The 17,472-nt window shown below is 46.7% G+C and overlaps 1 protein-coding gene across 4 annotated transcripts in view; it reads left to right on the top strand.

The window, feature by feature from the left end:
* Rell1 (RELT like 1) overlaps window positions 1–17,472 on the top strand; it is a 99,711-nt gene that overhangs the window by 22,961 nt on the left and 59,278 nt on the right. For all 4 annotated transcript variants that reach the window (XM_051165322.1, XM_051165323.1, XM_051165321.1 and 1 more), the window contains exons 2-5: window positions 6,510–6,737; window positions 8,709–8,780; window positions 13,379–13,436; window positions 16,532–16,768. In XM_051165322.1, the coding sequence (XP_051021279.1) occupies window positions 6,510–6,737; window positions 8,709–8,780; window positions 13,379–13,436; window positions 16,532–16,768 (595 nt within the window). The remainder of the gene's footprint in view (window positions 1–6,509; window positions 6,738–8,708; window positions 8,781–13,378; window positions 13,437–16,531; window positions 16,769–17,472) is intronic.

Raw genomic sequence — 17,472 nt, 5'->3', positions numbered from 1 at the left:
TCCTGGATAACTAACTCTCAGGATAACTAGCCCACTCCTAGATAACTAACTCTCAGGATAACTAACCTAATCCTGTGAAAACTAACCCACTTCTGGATAACTAACCTACTCCTATAACTAACTAACTCACTCTTGGATAACTAACTCTCAGGATAACTAACCCACTCCTGTGATAACTAACCCATTTTTTGATAACTAACCTATCCCTAAGATAACTAGCTTATGTCTATGATAACTCACCCACTCCTAGATAGCTAACTCTCTGTATAACTAACCCACTCCTGGATAACTAACCTATTCCTGTGATAACTAACTCACTCCTGGATAACTAACTTACTCCTGCGATAACTAGCCGACTCCTGGATAATTAACTTTTAGGATAACTAACTCGGTCTCAGGATAAGGGTGTTTGGTTATCAGACTGGAACGCTGTGGCACAGCCTTCCTTAAAGCACCTACTTCTTAATGTCACTGCAGTGGCAAATAAATTTCAGGATGGTATTGTGAATCCAGTAGCACTGTTCAGAAGTCAGTGTATGAATTTGATAGGGGCCATATCCAGACTTAATGTATGACTCCAAGCAGAATCACCTTTTCCAGATAATTCCCAGTCTTGGGCGCCATCTGTATCTTCTGTCACCTTAGGGCTTGAGAGTTTACAGAAACTACACATAAGATTTGAAGTTAGAATCATCTATCAGAGATTTATCTTGTTGTTATTATTTTTAATAATTACCACTGTGGAAGGACTTCCTAGAAGTGGTGAGTGGTAGGCTTTGAAAGAAAAAATTAAAATAAAAGGGAAATGAAGAATGGAAAAAAGAAGGGGGGCTGGAGAGATGGCTCAGAGGTTAGGAGCACTGACTGCTCTTCCAAAGGTCCTGAGTTCAATTCCCAGAGATCACAACCATCTATAATGAGATCTGGTGCCCTCTTCTGGTCTGCAGGTGTACATGCAGGCAGAACATTTTATAAATAATAAATAAATATTAAAAAAAAAAAAAAAGAAAGCAATGCATAGTTATTTTAGAAAATTACAGCAAACAAGACATGGGGAACAAAATTTAAAGTTAATCTAATTGTTCCACCAGAATCATTTAATCTTTGCTGTATACATTTTTGTACTTTAATATGTAGTTTTAAATTTTACTAATTAAATTATATTGCAACTAAGACATTGGACACTTACCGCTGGATCATTTGAGTTTTTCTCTGTCTCATGAGATCTTGTATGAGTACTTTAAAATGTACACATTATTCAGATGATCTGTAACGAGTGACTTTGACATCTTTCCATGTAGGTGGTGGTGTTATTTTACCTAGATCAATAATGTTGTGGCAACTCAGTGATTTACTCATAATTCTGACACAGTTGAGCTGAAGATGACAGAAGGTTTTTAAAAGTACCATTATAAACTTATCTTTTGAAAATTTCATTCATACAGTGTATTTCTGATTATATCCATCCTTCACTACCTCTGGAGACAATTTATTAGTTAATTGAAAGAAAGATGAGCCGATACCGACGAAATGCTTCCTGCGTTACTCACTCTTGTTTCTTGTTTCTTAAAAGTTACTGTGCTGTGTGGAGGTTGTTCTCCACTGAACTGTGTAGGTAGGTCACAGTGGCTTCTCCAGTCACTACCTGTCTTATCAACTCTTGTAAATCTGCAGTGTTGATGAGCTAGGAGAGCTTTCTGAGCTATGGTGATGTTCTTTATTTGAGCTGCCCAGGAAGACAGCAGACAGCCACGTGACTGGTACATACCCAAGATACAGCCAATGCAAGCGAGAAGCAGACATTTTCAGTTCCCTTGCTTTAAATTCACATCTAAGTAGCTTAACGGGGCTGGTCAGCAACAGCCACCTCTTTAGTGGTGTACTTGCGTGTTAATATAGTTAATCCTCTCGTGACTTCATGGGGTAGAACTTCTGCTTGCTATTGCTATGTAACAGATAACCTCAAAGCTTGGGGTCTTAAAAAACAAGCATCGATTGGTGTGAGCATCAGGCTGAGGAGTGTTCATCCACTCAGCTTGCCTTTGCTCTGTGAAGCATCCCCTGGCTATGGGCTCCACTTCCAAGCCAGCTTGTTTACTGGTTGGCAAGTCGACACCTGCTGCCGGCCTTTCTACACAGACAGGCTGGGCTTCTGTACAGCATGTGGCTGCGTGCCAAGAGCAAATGCCTAAAGATGAAGAAGGAGGTCAGTTGCTTAAGGCCTGGGGTCTAGACATGGACAGCGACCCACTCCTACCAGGTTCTGCTGTGCTCACAAATCGCAGGTGAGAATTTTAAGGAGAGAAGACGATGGCTGCTTCTGTCCGTGAGAGGAACATCTAAAATCTAAGGGCTGTGTTTTAAAACCGTCGAGGGTTCAGTCAGTACTTTGTGCTTCAAGACAGGCTCTCTCTGGCTTTGGGCTTAAAGCCTTCTGTCTCTCTCTCCTCAGTGCTGGGATCACAGGTCTGAGCCACCATGCCGCATCTCAGCTACAGTCAAGCTGCTTGCGTTTTACGGATGAGCAAACCAAGCATCCAACATGCACGTTTTGCTCACTGAAGATGAGGTATCTCCTAAGTGGCTGCGCTATTACATCTACCAGGCAGCCTGAGCTTCTAACTCCAGTGCTTTATTGTAGCCTGGCTCACAGATTTAGATTCATATCGCATGCAGCTTTTCCATTGCACGGTAATTGAGATTAAGCGAATGATTCTCGCTTGCAAACCACACAGCTCTGTGTGTGCGGGCTAGAAGTCAAGTGGACAGTGAGTGAGGACACGTTCTCACCCACCTGATGCTGAGCTGCTGTTCGACTCCCAGTTCTGAGCCCCACGCCTCTCATCCTGCTTCCCACTGCTAACTGAGCTTCACACTCTGCCTGAAACAGGCAATGATGCTGAGGAAAGCTGTTTGGTCTTCAGTGATTCCCGTGGCATGAGATGTGTGATGGACAGATGGAAGGAAGGAAGGAAGGAAGGAGGCTTACTCAGAACTGTAAAAAAGTTAGAGAAATGTTTCTGGTCTTGTACATATCTATGCATACATAGACACATGTGCTTTTTATATACACATCTGCATTATGTAATGATAGGAATACATTGTAAGAAATACTTAATCAGGGCTGGAGAGAAGGCTCAGAGGTTAAGAGCACTTGTCTGTTCTTCCAAAGGTCCTGAGTCCAATTCCCAGCAATCACATGGTGGCTCACAACCATCTATAATGAGATCTGGTGCCCTCTTCTGGTGTGCAGGCACACATGCAGGCAGAATACTGTATACATAATAAATTAATTAAAAAATACTTCATCAGGAAACAGTGTACTTATATAAGCTTAACTCATGTAGCCTACGGTCACTTACTTTACATACTCTATTGACCCCAGGTTATAAAACTTATACAACACATTACCCTACGAAACTATATAGATAATTGTTGCCCAGTGGTGTTTGCATGTCTAATTATAAAAAAGAACAATAAAAAAATGCAGTAGGAATTTTAGAATTCCATTATAGTCTGTGTGGCCTCTGTTATATGTGCAGTTCTTGTTTGAAAAGTCATGTGCTGCAAGAATGCATGTGTGTGTAATTTTGAGTGAGGAAAAAAAAACATGCTATCTCAGATTCCAGAGGTTGCCCGATAAAGTAATGAGTGGAGCCATTTACAAGCTGAAGAAACCAGAAGTTTCCTTTACTGCTCAAAGATCCTGGGTATTTCCATGTAAGAAGAGGAGTGGCCCTTTGTTTCCTGTTTGCAAAGCAATGCTTCACTTTGCTGCTGTTGGCAGCTGTTGGGGCCTGTGTTCATTTCATAAAAGATGTGAACACAGTCACGTGACGTTTGTCCTTTCTTACCAGCTTTGAGCTGGCTGCCTGATTTTGGGGTTTCTTTTGCAGGGCGGGTGACTGTCTACAAAAGAAGCTTCATTTCTATCACACCAGAATGAGAGCCAAGACTTCACCCAAATGCTACATTTTCCTTTATTTTGCACCCACTTGTCGTCCTCCTCTCATTTGCTACTTGTTTTCTCTGTGGTGTTAATTCAACCAGAGACCGCAGGGGCAGGGGCTCCGCTCTGTTCCTGGCACCATCCTGAGTTCCCTTCATCTTTGCAGCAGTACAACCCAGGCACAGTTGATCTTGACTTTAATACAGAAAAGAGTTTCAAGAGGCGTCAGTAGGGAGCAGGCTAAGTTTGTTAGAGGAGTGTTTTAACTTCAAAACAGGAGAGGTGCTCAGAAGGAAAGTGTCATGTTGGGGGGTACAGAGGTGGGCTTCTTTCAGGTCCTCATTTGTCTTCACGATAGACAACATACCATTGGGGGGGGGAAGGTATCTCAAGGGTTGCACAGGAGGGTCCTCAGGGAGCAGGGCATAGACAGGGGATGAGGGAAGAAGGGAAACCGGAGAGCAGCAGATGCCGAAAGCAGGAGGGCGCACGGGACAAAGGCGGGGGAGAGCCCCAGAAAAGAATGGGAGGGGGGGAGGAGAACGAGGGGCAGAAACGCGGCCCCCAAGGCGAGGCGGGGAGGGCAAAAGAAAAGGACGGAGCCAGCGCGACGCAGGCAACCAGCCAGCCAGCTAGCCAGCCAGCCAGCCATCCATCCAGCCACCCACCCAGCGACGCAGCAGCCACCCCAGCGCCAGCCAGCACCCACCATCCACCCAGCAGCAGCCAGCAGCCAGCACACGAAGCCACCCACCACCATCCAGCCACCCACCCCACCCATCGACCCACCCAGCACCCACCCACCCACCCTACCACCCATCCACCACCATCCATCCACCCATCCACCCACCCAGCCACCCATCTAGCCATCCAGCCACCCATCTACCCACCCATCCACCCATCTATCCATCTATCCATTCATCCATCCACCCACCCATCCACCCATCCATCATCCATCCATCCATCCATCTATCCATCCATCCATCCACCGATCCACCCACCCATTTATCCATCCATCTGTCCATCCATCTGTCCATCCATCCACCCACCCACCCATCTACCCATCCATCCACCCATCTATCCATCCATCCATCCACCCATCTACCCACCCATCCACCCATCTACCCACCCATCCACCCATCTATCCATCCATCCATCCACCCATCTACCCACCCATCCACCCATCTACCCACCCATCCACCCATCTATCCATCCATCCATCCACCCATCTACCCACCCATCCACCCATCTATCCATCTATCCATTCATCCATCCACCCACCCATCCACCCATCCATCATCCATCCATCCATTCATCCATCTAGTGTGTATGTTAGCCGCCTACACAACAGTTGTTACTTGTGCTGCAGTTGTTGCTTCTTGTCTAGAGAGAAGTTTCAGTCAGCCTCTGGAGTGAGGGGCCTCTTTCGTCTCCATGTTCTCATAGCTTACCCCACTCATCCACATGTTTTCTCTGCAGTCTGTTTCTCTCTTTCCCAGCCACTTGTCATGATGATGTGCCCAGGCTCTCTCTGTCTTTCTTTCCAGAGGCCATACGGCTCTTACACTGTCTGCCTTTTCAGGCTGCCTCTGGGATAAGTTCATGTGATAGATGGAAAAGCAAACTTCTTTTTTCCTAAACCACACCCTCGCCACAGTTTCTCTTTTCTTGAGAACATGTCCCCAGTGCTGAGTTCTCTCAGTGCACATGAGTTCCTTTCCTGTGACCTGGTCTGGATGCCTACACTGATGCTACCCCACCGGCTCCCAGAGGGGAATGGGCTAGTGTCCGCATCCCTCTTCTCCATGCTCCCAGCGGCACCTCACCACACAGCAGGCACACAGAACATGTTATTTCCATCAGTGAATGAACAAATACACAGGCTTCCGTTTTTATGTTTGGACCTTGGGCCAGAACCTGAGGCCATCTCTGGTTCCCACCCCCCCACTTCGTGTTGTAATCATCTCAGCTCACTAAATCCTTCTAGAATACAAGCCACGTGGTGATAAGATGTTTGTCTGCCTGGCTTGGTGTGATGCACTTGTGTCCCTGGCAAGTGCCTGGCAGGAGAGTTTGCATTTGCTGCTGCAGAGATACTCATGTGTGTTTGAGCAGCAGCAATTGATTTCATCCACATAGAGAGATGTGCAGGGTCTGTCAGGATGCTCCTTTGAGAAGCAGAGGCATTTGGTCATTAGATCATTGTTCCTTGTCAGGGGGCTGCTCAAAGGTGGAGCTGGGCATTCTGAGTCCTCACACATTACTACTGAAGACTGTGCTGTAAGACACCCCTAACACTTGCACGTGTATTCTGTGAGAGGCACTCTGCTAAAGCCCTGTGCCTTCTACACCTCTGTTACAGAGATCTCACAGTGCAGGAGGCAGTCTTGGACTGCATCAGCTCCAGCCTGTGCGCTCAGCCTTTGTCTCCCTATGTATGAGGACCCCCAGACTTCTGTACAGCTTGTAGCTTTTGGAGCACACACCATTGATGTAGTGGAAATGTTTCCAGAGGCCCGTCACAGTTCCCTAACACAGCCGTACATGTCCCTCCCTGTAGACAACACCGTCAGCCGCACGTTACGCTCCCGGGCAGAGACGACTCCATCGTCACCTACCAACAACGCTGGGAACGGACACCCGGAGTACATCGCGTATGTGCTTGTCCCTGTGTTCTTCATCATGGGCCTCCTTGGGGTCCTCATCTGTCACCTGCTTAAGAAGAAAGGCTACCGGTGTACAACAGAGGCTGAGCAGGAAGTTGAAGAGGAAAAGGTGGAAAAGATAGGTACGTACCATATGCTCTTTTTTTTAATGGGTGGAGGAACAGGTATAAATTAAAAAAAAAAAAACAAAACTTCATATATAACCCATCTCATTGTGAGAAGCACAGTGAATTATTGGTAGCAGTTTGAGTTTGAAACCTTGCCTGCATTTACTGCCTACTCCCTGAGAATTTACTTCAGAGCCTGGTAGCCTTGGGCCTCTTATTGGTGCTCTGTATACTTATTTGTTTCTGATTTTATTGGCAGTTAGTTGAATGAGGGTAATCTCCACCTTGCAGGGTTATTGTGAGCTTTTGAGACCAGGTGTTTTGGTGATTGGCACTTACAGGCCACTCATAAACCGTAATCCTTGCTGCTGCTTCTTGAGTAAGGTTCTAGTAAGAATGGGAGGAGCATGAGACGAGTCTCATCAGGTTTGTGGTGTTTGTATTCCTAGGGGAGTTCTAGCTGAAGTCTGTGTAAGTGAACTTTATATTATCCAGCGAGTGGATGTAGGCATGGTACAGTAGAGGTGCTGCAAGAACTGGTGTTTCCATGTGACTGTTGGGTCCTCAACTTCTGTCTGCCCATGCATTGTTGATAGGTAGTGTTGCCATAAACCCCACAGCACCTGCTCTCCTCACCAATACTTCTTCATGCCTTAGGGAGGTCTCCTAGTGGGCCTGAGGGGCAGCAGATCCCTCTCTATAGCCAGCCCAGCCCCTCTGCGACATCTTTGCAGAGAGGTGATATTTGGAGTAGGTCACCCATGGAGCATCCCTGTAGGGCCCATGAGGCAAGTTTTCTCAGTCCTCGCCAGCTTGCTGGACTTGATTTTTCCGCCCCCATTGACCTTTGAGCTGAGGAACATGGGTGATGTGATGAGTCATGGGCAGCGAATGAGCAAACCAGACCTGAGTGTTTGTCAACAGAGCAGAACCTCCCACTCTGTCCCTCGTAACTGATGTACGTTGGCCCAGCCATCAGTGTCCACTTTGACTGTCTAAGCATCCATGAGCCATGGGAGAGAAGCCACCCTTGTGGTGTAGAGGACACCCTTGCAGGGACATGGGTGTGTCATTACCCTACTCCATGCGTCTTCCCAAGTAGGATGCAGTGTTTCTTTTTCTTTTTCTTTCTTTCTTTCTTTCTTTTTTTGAGACGGGGTTTCTCTGTGTAGCCTTGCCTGTCCTGGACTTACTTTGTAGACCAGGCTGGCCTCAAACTTAGAGAAATCCACCTGCCTCTGCCTCCCACATATACTGGGTCCCCAAAGTAAACTGAGTTTGTAAACAAATAACTAATGTCCAAACTTAGGTACCTTGTTTAAAAGGAAAGGAGTATTTGATAAACACAAATGAATACTTACTTGCTCAGTTAAAATCATAAGTCAGTGGTCCAACTGTATACAGCAAGTCTGCAATTAGCTAAGACCCAGGGAAAATGGTGTCTCTTTTAATTAGCCTTCTTCTGGTTTCTCCTGAGGGCTTAAGGTGATAAGGAGAAATAAGAGTAGAGGTAACACGGAGAAATGCATTCCCAGCACTTGGGAGACAGACGCAGGTGTATTGCTGTGAGTTCGAGGTCAGCCTGGTCTGAGTCCAGGACAGCCAGGGCTAAACAGAGAATCCCTGTCTCAAAACAAAAACAAAAACAAACAAACAAACACAAAAACAAAAAACCAAAACAAGAAAAGAAACCCAAAATGCATTCCTGTATGGTCATGCAAAGTGGGTAGCTATTTTGATCTTGAGGAGAGACTAATGGACGGCCCTGAGCCTTTTTTCTTTTAATTTTTAAGAGTGTTCTGCCAGGAACTCAAAACGGGTGGCACTGGGAAGATGGGGGCTAAAGGACTAGAGCTAGAATCTTAGCACTGTGTGAGGGTCCTCAAACTTTCCAGACCGTGTTCAGCGAGGTCTTGGGCTCTAAGATGAAACTGAGCTGTTGCTGGGGACCAATTCTAACACTCTGCTGTCCTTGTTGTCTTCTAGAGTTGAATGACAGTATAAATGAAAATAGTGACACCGTCGGGCAGATCGTCCACTACATTATGAAGAATGAAGGTAGGAATATCTTTGTATCTTGGGGCATTTCAGTCTTATTAGAGTCAGAGTTTGAATGGCTTCTCACAGCTTTTATCTGAACGCTGCAAAACCTCAGAGTCTAGCATTGTGTCCCAACAGGAGTTTGCCTCTGTCAGTGATTGGTGCTTTCAGCATGGCAGAGCCAAGCCATAGAGTTGATAGCTTCTGGTCAAACCCTGCATCACCACGGCTAACCTGTGTGGCACATGGCTTTATAAAGCCTCAGTTTCCTCCTATAGAGTGAGAGTTAGTCATACTTGCTACACAGCTGTGTAGGATAGCACCCATGAAATGCTTGGTATCTGCAGACGGCCTGAAGACAGGACAAGACAGAGCAGTCGTGTCCAAAAGAGCTTGCCACTCCCTCAGTAACCCATGAGGGGACCAATGTGTGCATTAGGGCAGAGCCCTCCTGATCCAGTCATCCCGAGGCCACACCTCCAAATGCCATTAGTGTGACTTTGAGGGATAATGTTTCCAACACATGAATGAGTTTTAGGACACACCCAGAACATAGCAGAGTCTTTGCTCCTAATAATTTTTAAGGTTTGTGGGAATCGGTGGCCCATTTGCTGAAATCCTACAGTGTCTACTTCTGTCAGCATATACCATGCTTCTGCCAGCAGCTCTTCTCTGGGACCTCCCTGCCCCATCTATTCAGCCAGAGTGCCCACCTGGTCCAGACTAAGATTTCCACCTGTTTTCCTGCTGTGCTTCATGTCTTTAGCCTAGATCTAGTAGTTTGGTATGTGATCTCACCTAGTTTTCAACACATCCATGTAAAGTTGAGGTTAGAAGGAGGCGGCTCCGAGGGGCTGAGGCCCGAGGATTCCTGCCTTCTGTCCAGTTCTGAACACTGTGCTCCTTTCAGCCGCGCAGTGCTGTTTCTCTGGATAAACAAACTTAGTTGAAGGATGTCAAGAGTAAGAACAGCGAGACAAGGGGGCTTGCCTTTTGGGCTTGTCTTATACAGTTAGTGTAACTTCAAACTGCACTTCAGTTTAGACTTCACTCTTATTCTCCAAAACTGTCGCTCTGTATTTACAAGCTATAACCGTATCCTTCCCTAAGAACCTGAAAAGACCATGAAGCACTCACTCTCTGTTACCATCCTCCCATGGTTACCCCTTTACCACATAGCTTTAAACATTGGCAGTAATGTTAAATGGGCAAGTTTTCTGCGTTGTATTTTTAATTTGTCAGATGAGTACATTTAATCTGTAGTTATGATGGTCTTTTAATGAAGCAAAGTTGGGGCTTACTAGGGTTTTGATAAAGATTTAAGCTGGAGGAGGAGGAGTATGAAAATAAGGCTGGAGGAAAGGGCAGTTGTACACAGAAGGGTACGCTGGCTTTACAAGCCAGAGTCCTACAGTGGCACTCTTGCTTAGGACGTAAGCATGTGCCTTTCATTTTAGAGAGTTTTAGCCTAGGCCACTGTTCTTAGGGGGTTGGATATAGCAGTTGAGTTGATGACCTGGCACATTTTGTGTTGTGCTGTCACTGTACATATTTTCTTAAAGATTTATTTTTAATTTTTAAGTGTGTGTGTGTGTGTGTGTGTGTGTCTGTCTGTCTGTCTGTCTGGGTATGTGTAGGCCACTGCAGATGCCTGGAAAGGCTAGAGGTGTTAGATCTCCTAGGATCTGGAGTTGTAGGCGGTTGTGAGCCAATCGCCATGGGTGCTAGGAATCAAATGAGTTCTCTGCAAGCAAGAGCAGTGTGTGCTCTTAACCACTGAGTCATCTCTCCAGCCCATACTGGAGGATGTGTGCAGGCTTCCAACCCAAACGGTTCTTCACCTCTGAGTGCCAGCTCGATGTACCATTTAGTTCCGGCTCTGCCTGGGAGTCAGTGAGCTTCGCTCCACCAGACTGCCCCACTTTACAACAACTCTGTTCCTCTAAATTACACGCGAAGAATCTGGAGAATTCCTTCAGTCCCTTCCTTAGGTTTGCTGACCGCTACAGTGGCTCACAGAACTTGGGGTATCCTGTTGCACTTAGTGGTTTGTTAAAAGGATACAACCCGGAACAACCAGATGGAAGGCAGGCATGGAGCCACGAGCTAGGGGCTGAGGCTGAAAGTCGTCACCCTCTAATCACAGGGCCTTTCTGATTACTGGCCCCACCCTGACTCACCTCAATATCCTAGACTTAGGTCTGGTCAAGTGGCTCATTATGAATAACAAAAGACACTTCTATTTGACTCAGGACATTTCACTCAGGAAATTCTCGGGGTTTTGAGAGCTCTGCCACACCCACACACTTACTATTTTCTTCCTAATGCCAAGCACTGGCGTAACCCTAATGCTGTCTCTTAATTTGCCTTTCGCTGCAGAGCCTTACTGAGCCGTGTTTGTGTGGTCAGTGGGGTTTTCTTGCATTTTATAGACGTGTGGGATGCATTAAAGATAGTAAATAATTGACATTTTCTTTAACAGTGCTCATCATTGTAGGGAACTGTTTCCTTGGGTAACTTGAAGTCAGCGCTGACATCATTCCCTTTGTTGTTGTTGTTGTTTCTTTTGTCGTGGTTGGTATATAATGGCAAAGTACAAACTGGCCGTTCACTGTGTATTTTACATAAGCCCCATACGTGACTATGTATCTCTATTAGTTCATCTTCTGTTACTTACAATGAAATATAAAAGCTAGTGCTTTGTAAAAGAAGAGTGGTTTCTGTAGCCCACAGTGTGGAGGATGGATTTCCAAGATCAGGGAGCCTCATCGATTTGGACTCTGGTGAGGGTCCACTTGGCTGGTCACGTCTTAGTGGATAGCGACACACTGGAAGCATGGGTGAAAGGAAAAGAAGACATGGTAACTAGGAAGCCAGAGCAAATGAGCGAGCGAGCGAGTGAGTGAGCCTCCCTTCTTGTGCAGGTGAGGTCTCAGATCCAGGGACTTGCATAGGCTAAGCACGCACTCTGACTCCTGCCCTCTCATTTTTGTAGCAAGGCCTTCTTGGGAATTCAGGGAGAGTGTGCCTCAAGAGCTGACTGAGTTGTGAGGGCAGTGTCCCAGTGAACTCATGGCCTTTACTCAGTTCTCAAAGCTCAGATCAGTTCCCATAGCACCACCTCTCACGTGGCCGTCATGTCCCACACTTGCGAGACAGCAAATAATAGCACAAACAGAAGCTGTAATGGGGACCAAGTTCTCAACACAAGGATCTTTGCAGGATCAACCACACTGAAGCCAAAGCAACGCCCCAACCTATTATCTGAAAGAAAATAGGTTTTCTGAATTCTCATTATTAGTCAAAGGGAAAATGTCTTGTGTCACAGGATTATGAGGCGTGTTTGCAGAGTCAGTGTCTTTTTTGTTGTGTGGGTGGAGATATTATGCATCTAACTTTACTACTGCTTCTCCTCTTCCTCCTCTTCTTCCTCCATCCTCCTCCTCTTCCTCCTCCTCCTCTTCATCCTCCTCCTTCCCCCTCCTCCTCTTCTTCCTTCCTCCTCCTCCTTCCCCCTCCTCCTCTTCTTCCTTCCTCCTCCTCCTTCCTCTCTCCTCCTCTTGCTCCTCCTCTTCCTCCTCCTTCTTCAACAAGAGGTTTTGGTTTTACATAAAAATGTGTGTTTGACAGTGCATTTGGACACTTACAGTTGTGAAGGGCAAAAAATAAGTACTTTTTTCAGGAAAGGGATGACATGTGTAACTATTTCTTAAAAACCACCCCCCCAACTCCCCCAGGAATTCCTAAAAGTTGCAATGGGGTGTTGTACTTCCCAAGGAAAGTCATAAAAATTGGAGATTATGGAGGAGCCCAAAACAGAATAAAACAAATAGAAACACAAGAAATGTACTCTCACATATAAGGGAAGAGGTATGCCATAAAACCATAAGCGGCTATAAATCTTTGTTGTTATATTTTCATGGGAGGATGGGAAACAGAACTGGGTGGGGCAAAAAGGAAGCCAGGTTGTGAAGCACACGTATAACCTTCCGTCCCAGCACTTCCAGCAGCAGCAGAGTTACAACTAGAGCTAATCTTCCTCCTGGGGGATGTCATCTGAGCGTAAACTGTCACACGCTACCTTTAACTCCCATAGTAAACAGCAATTCTGCATTCTTGCCTCTCTGGAGAATTTATCGTGGCTAGTCATGAGAACGGTGCTCTGAATCAATGGAGAAGGACTTGGTGACAGCATTTGGTCTTGGCAATTAAATAGCCACAAGAAACTGGACATTCACAGCAGCTTTTGACTGGCCATCCTGTAAGAAGTAGGAACGTAGGGTTCTGGTGTGGGTCGAGCCTAAGAAGCATAGGTTTGGCTTGCTCTTGGTGGTAGCTCACATCCTTGGGATTTTAAAGAAGGAACAGTGTAAGTCTAAGTTAAGTCCTTTCGTGACACACGAATTAGAAGTATTTGTCCTGATTTAGGGGCTTTTGTGGTTTAAGAGTGGAACAAAGTCAGTCAGACAACTAGAAAGTAAGCCTTCTGCGTTCCTCATCGAGGGCTCTGGGAACTGCTCTGCGCTCTGAAGGAAGGAGTGCGGTGCTTCATGGCAGCATTTCTAGCGTGGTGGCTGTGCTTGCTCCTTTAATTCTTCCTCTTTTTCTCTTCTTAGCGAATGCAGACATTTTGAAAGCTATGGTGGCCGACAACAGCGTGGGTGATGTTGAAAGGTGAGTGCCTCTCCTCCCATTGATAGAATCAGTTTTCACTTGCTTGTTCAGATTGATGCTGTCAGAATTCTGCTCAGCTAGGCCTGGCCTCTAGCCTTGGGTGCTGTTGACATTTGGGGTCAGACAAGTCTTTGCTGGGAGCGATGACTGGTACAGAGTAGGCTGTTGAAGAGCCCTTCATCTCTGCTCACCGCATGGCAGAGCACCGTCCCTCTCCATCCAAGTGTGAGACCCAAAAGTGTCATGCTCCTTGGGGGACCATCACCCTAATACACAGGAATAGGGTTCAGAACCAGTAGGTGTGGAGGGCGAGAGCCGGGTATTAGAAGATAAAGAAGACAGAAACCTGGGCGCAGGGGCGCTTGTGTAAGCTGATGGCTTATGCCAAGCAAGTTTATTAAGAGGCAAAACCAACATCTTAAATACAGCTTTCATGAGGAGGGTGGGATACGGTCAGTGGAAAGCCATCATACAACGGGATGAAGTCAGCAGGAAGCCAATTATGCCATATTTATTGCACAAGGGGAACACAGGCTATTTCAAGTGCTCCACAGACAGAGCAAGAAGTGGCCGTGGAACTGATAACCACGGGAGAGTTGACTTCTCAGGAGGAAGTCAGTTCCCCAAAAGCCCTGCCTCCAGGCCTTGCCTGCCTCTGCCGAGCATATTCCTCGTTTCAGACAGGGGGGAGCCATGTTCCTTCTCTATGCATCAGGGACTCTAAGAAAGCCTTGGGTCAGCCTGGCTCCCAGCAACTCTGGTTGAGAACTCTTTGCGGTAAATGGTAGTTTGGGGAGAAAGTGTAGGGTGTGGCTAAGAGTGGAAGCATAGGTCTAGGGCTTGAGGGTGATCGTGTCCTGTTTCTAGTGCGCAGTGACTGCCTGTCGGTGGGCAAGCTAATAGCCTGTCAGCTCCAGGCCCATTGTATGTAATGCACCATGTCACATTGCTGAGGACACAGAGCACGTCCGGTCCTGAAAGGCCTGTATGGGCAATGGCAGCTAAATGATAACCTGGTCTGTTTAGAATGCCTGCTGCCATCTGTTTCTGTACTGCTGGTTATGGGTTATGATTGCTGAGCACCAGATCCCCTTGTAATTAGTTATAACCAATTCTCCATGTCTCTCACCGGGAGCATTGACTGGGTGTAGGATACAGTGTCTGGTAGAGCAGGCCAGTCACAGATCTCTGAAGGGATTCGGCCAGTGGGGCATAGAGATGGGTGTGTAAGGCCTTAGAGGTACAAGCTGGGGTTTTTGGGTTTCCGGGGACCAGAAGAAAGAAAGTCAACAAAAAAGAAGTGCCATCTGTGCCAGGCCACCTGGAAGTGGCTGAGTGGCCCAAGAATATGCAAAAACCAGCAGGATATTCAATTGGGATGGACCAGTGGGGGTGGGGTGGGGGAGGAGGGCAGGTTAGTGGTGGTGCACGCCTTTAATCCCAGCACTTGGGGGGCAGAGGCAGGTGGATCACTGAGTTTGAGGTCAGTCTGGTCTACAAAGTGAGTCCAGGACAGCCCAGGATACACAGAGAAACTGTCTCAAAAACAAACAAACAAACAAACAAACAAACTAACTAACTAACTAACTAACTAACAAAAAAGAATTGGGATGGCCCTGCATGCTAAGGAAGATCTTCTTTGTATGTGGCTCCTGCAAAATGCACCTAACACATCTTTAATGGGCCTCGTTGGATGTGCACATTAGAGGGGCCATGCCAAACTCAACCACATGCTCAGAAGCTCTGGAGGTGCAGCTAGGACATAAAGACTGATAGTTGCTACCTTTGACCACAGATATTTGGTGTTTAGTACACATGAGGTCCTACTACCCTGCACTCAGTTGACGTTGGGCTTGTTATTGGCCTTTGTAATCACTGGTACTTGGTACATTTATTGAGTAAATGCGGTTCAGTGAGCTCAGTTTCCTAATGCATGATGTTAAGCCAGCACTGCTCTGCCAGGGAGGTCTTACTGTGTGCTTGTATGTGAGCACCTTTAAGGGCATTGCTAAAGAGCATTCCAACTTCTAGTTGTCCGTACGGTTCTGACTCTCCTCAGCTCGAGCATGGCGTGGACTGCTTTTGAAGCATGTTAGGCCACTGGCTCCCCGGAGGCTGGTTCCTACTGGCACTCCGTGTGGCTTTGAGGCCCTCGCTGCACGTCTCAGGTTTTAAGTATTGATCTCAGGTGTGGCAGGGCACTGATTCCTGCTCAGTCCAGGCCTGCCCCGTTTGGATCCCTCCTTTTCTACCATGGGATTGGTATGTGCTTTCTGACAGTAACTGCCATCTCAATAATCTATATAGGCTCTGTTTTGCATGTCTTAGCTAGTCTGGCCGGATGTCTTCTAGGTTACTGAAATGGTTGCCCCTGTCTCTGAAGCACTGTGTGTGGCTGTGGGCATGAACGTGGGTGGGGCGGGGGGGGGGGGCTCTTTCTAGGTTTGGATCTCAAAACCACTTAGGTGCTGTTTATACTGGGTAAGATACTTGGCTTCTTTGAGCCTCAATGTCCTCATTTTTATACTAGGGAAATTAATATACACACCATAGAGATCTAGGAGGATTTATTACATTAACACATAGGCCTTTTTAGGAGACAATTAGCTAGTCGTCTTATTGTCAGCCACATCAACATCTGTTCTGAGCATCACCTTTGATGCAATAGTCAGATTGGATCTAATATTCTAACTATCTTGAGTCTTCTGATAATTGCTCCCCCCCCTTTCTTCTTCTTCTTTTCCATGTCCTATTCAGGACACATTCTTGCTTGGGGTTCCAGGCAGACTCTAGCCATGTGTGTGAAGTCAGTGTGATCGCATGAGAAGGAGGGTGGGGGCTTTGGAAAAGAATCTAATATCGTGAAGTCAAATTGTGTGTCATCCTTGGAAATGGCGATGTGTTTCCCAGCGCGTCCCCTATCATTGTTTGGAATGGACACTTGTCGCATGGTCCTGAGGGCTGTGTCCTTGCCCAGAGCCCGTTTACAAAGCTCATTTGTATAATTGAGGGGCTATTTGCTTACACTTTCCTGCATCACTGGGGTTTCTTCTAAGTATCCATTTTTACCTTTTCCTTCTCTTTTTTTTCCTTAGCCCTGTCACTCCTAGCACCCCAGGAAGCCCGCCTGTGAGTCCTGGGCCCTTGTCACCAGGGGGCACCCCGGGGAAGCACGTCTGTGGCCACCATCTGCACACAGTGGGAGGTGTTGTTGAGCGGGACGTGTGCCAGCGCTGCCGGCACAAACGATGGCACTTCATAAAACCTGCCAACAAGTCCAAAGAGGGCCGGCCGCGGCGCCAAGGGGAGGTCACCGTTCTCTCTGTGGGCAGGTAAGGTATCCTGATGTTGTTTGTGGGACCTGGTTGCTGTGGTTATAGGTTTACACTTAGCTTTTCAATTTCTCATGAGTCCAGCTTCTTAGATGTGTCCTGGTCTGGATCCTGGATGTTTCTGACAGACCAGGCAGCTTTGATAGCCCATATAGAACATGTATTAATTAAGGTGAGTAATTAATTACTCTGTGTGATAGTTAGAGCCCAGAATCTCAACTGTGTCTAGAACATGTGTTTCTATTTCTCTTGTGAGACTCTAAAACAGGTGATCAGGTCAGTGTATGGCTTTCTACATAGCTGTCCAGAGCCCCAGGCTCCTTCCACGCTATGAGGGGGTTCTTAGTGGAACCTGCCTGGCCCGGTACATATCATTTTGACTCACACGCCACTGGCTCCAGTTGATCACGTGTCTTCACCATAGTGCCAGGCCATCAGGAAGAGTCATGCTGCCCATGCATCAAGAATAGAGAAATACAGATTTGGTCCAGAACTTTCCATTCTCTTCCACTTAAGATCCACGGCAGATGTGCAATGACTGCTTTCTTTGTGGTCACCTCTGATGTGTTCTGGGGACCTCAGTCCCAGACCATCATTTCCACGTGACCCACGTGTGGTGTGAAGAATCTACCGCGTGATGGACAGGCAGTTAGTCTGACATGAGCAGGTCTGCAGGGAATTGTAGCCACGTTTTTTGGCTACTT

The sequence above is a fragment of the Acomys russatus genome, chromosome 22 (assembly GCF_903995435.1).
Source record: "Acomys russatus chromosome 22, mAcoRus1.1, whole genome shotgun sequence".
NCBI classification, from domain to species: domain Eukaryota; kingdom Metazoa; phylum Chordata; class Mammalia; order Rodentia; family Muridae; genus Acomys; species Acomys russatus.
Note: the sequence above shows the minus strand (reverse complement) of the source record. Positions and strands in the feature narration are given on the sequence as shown.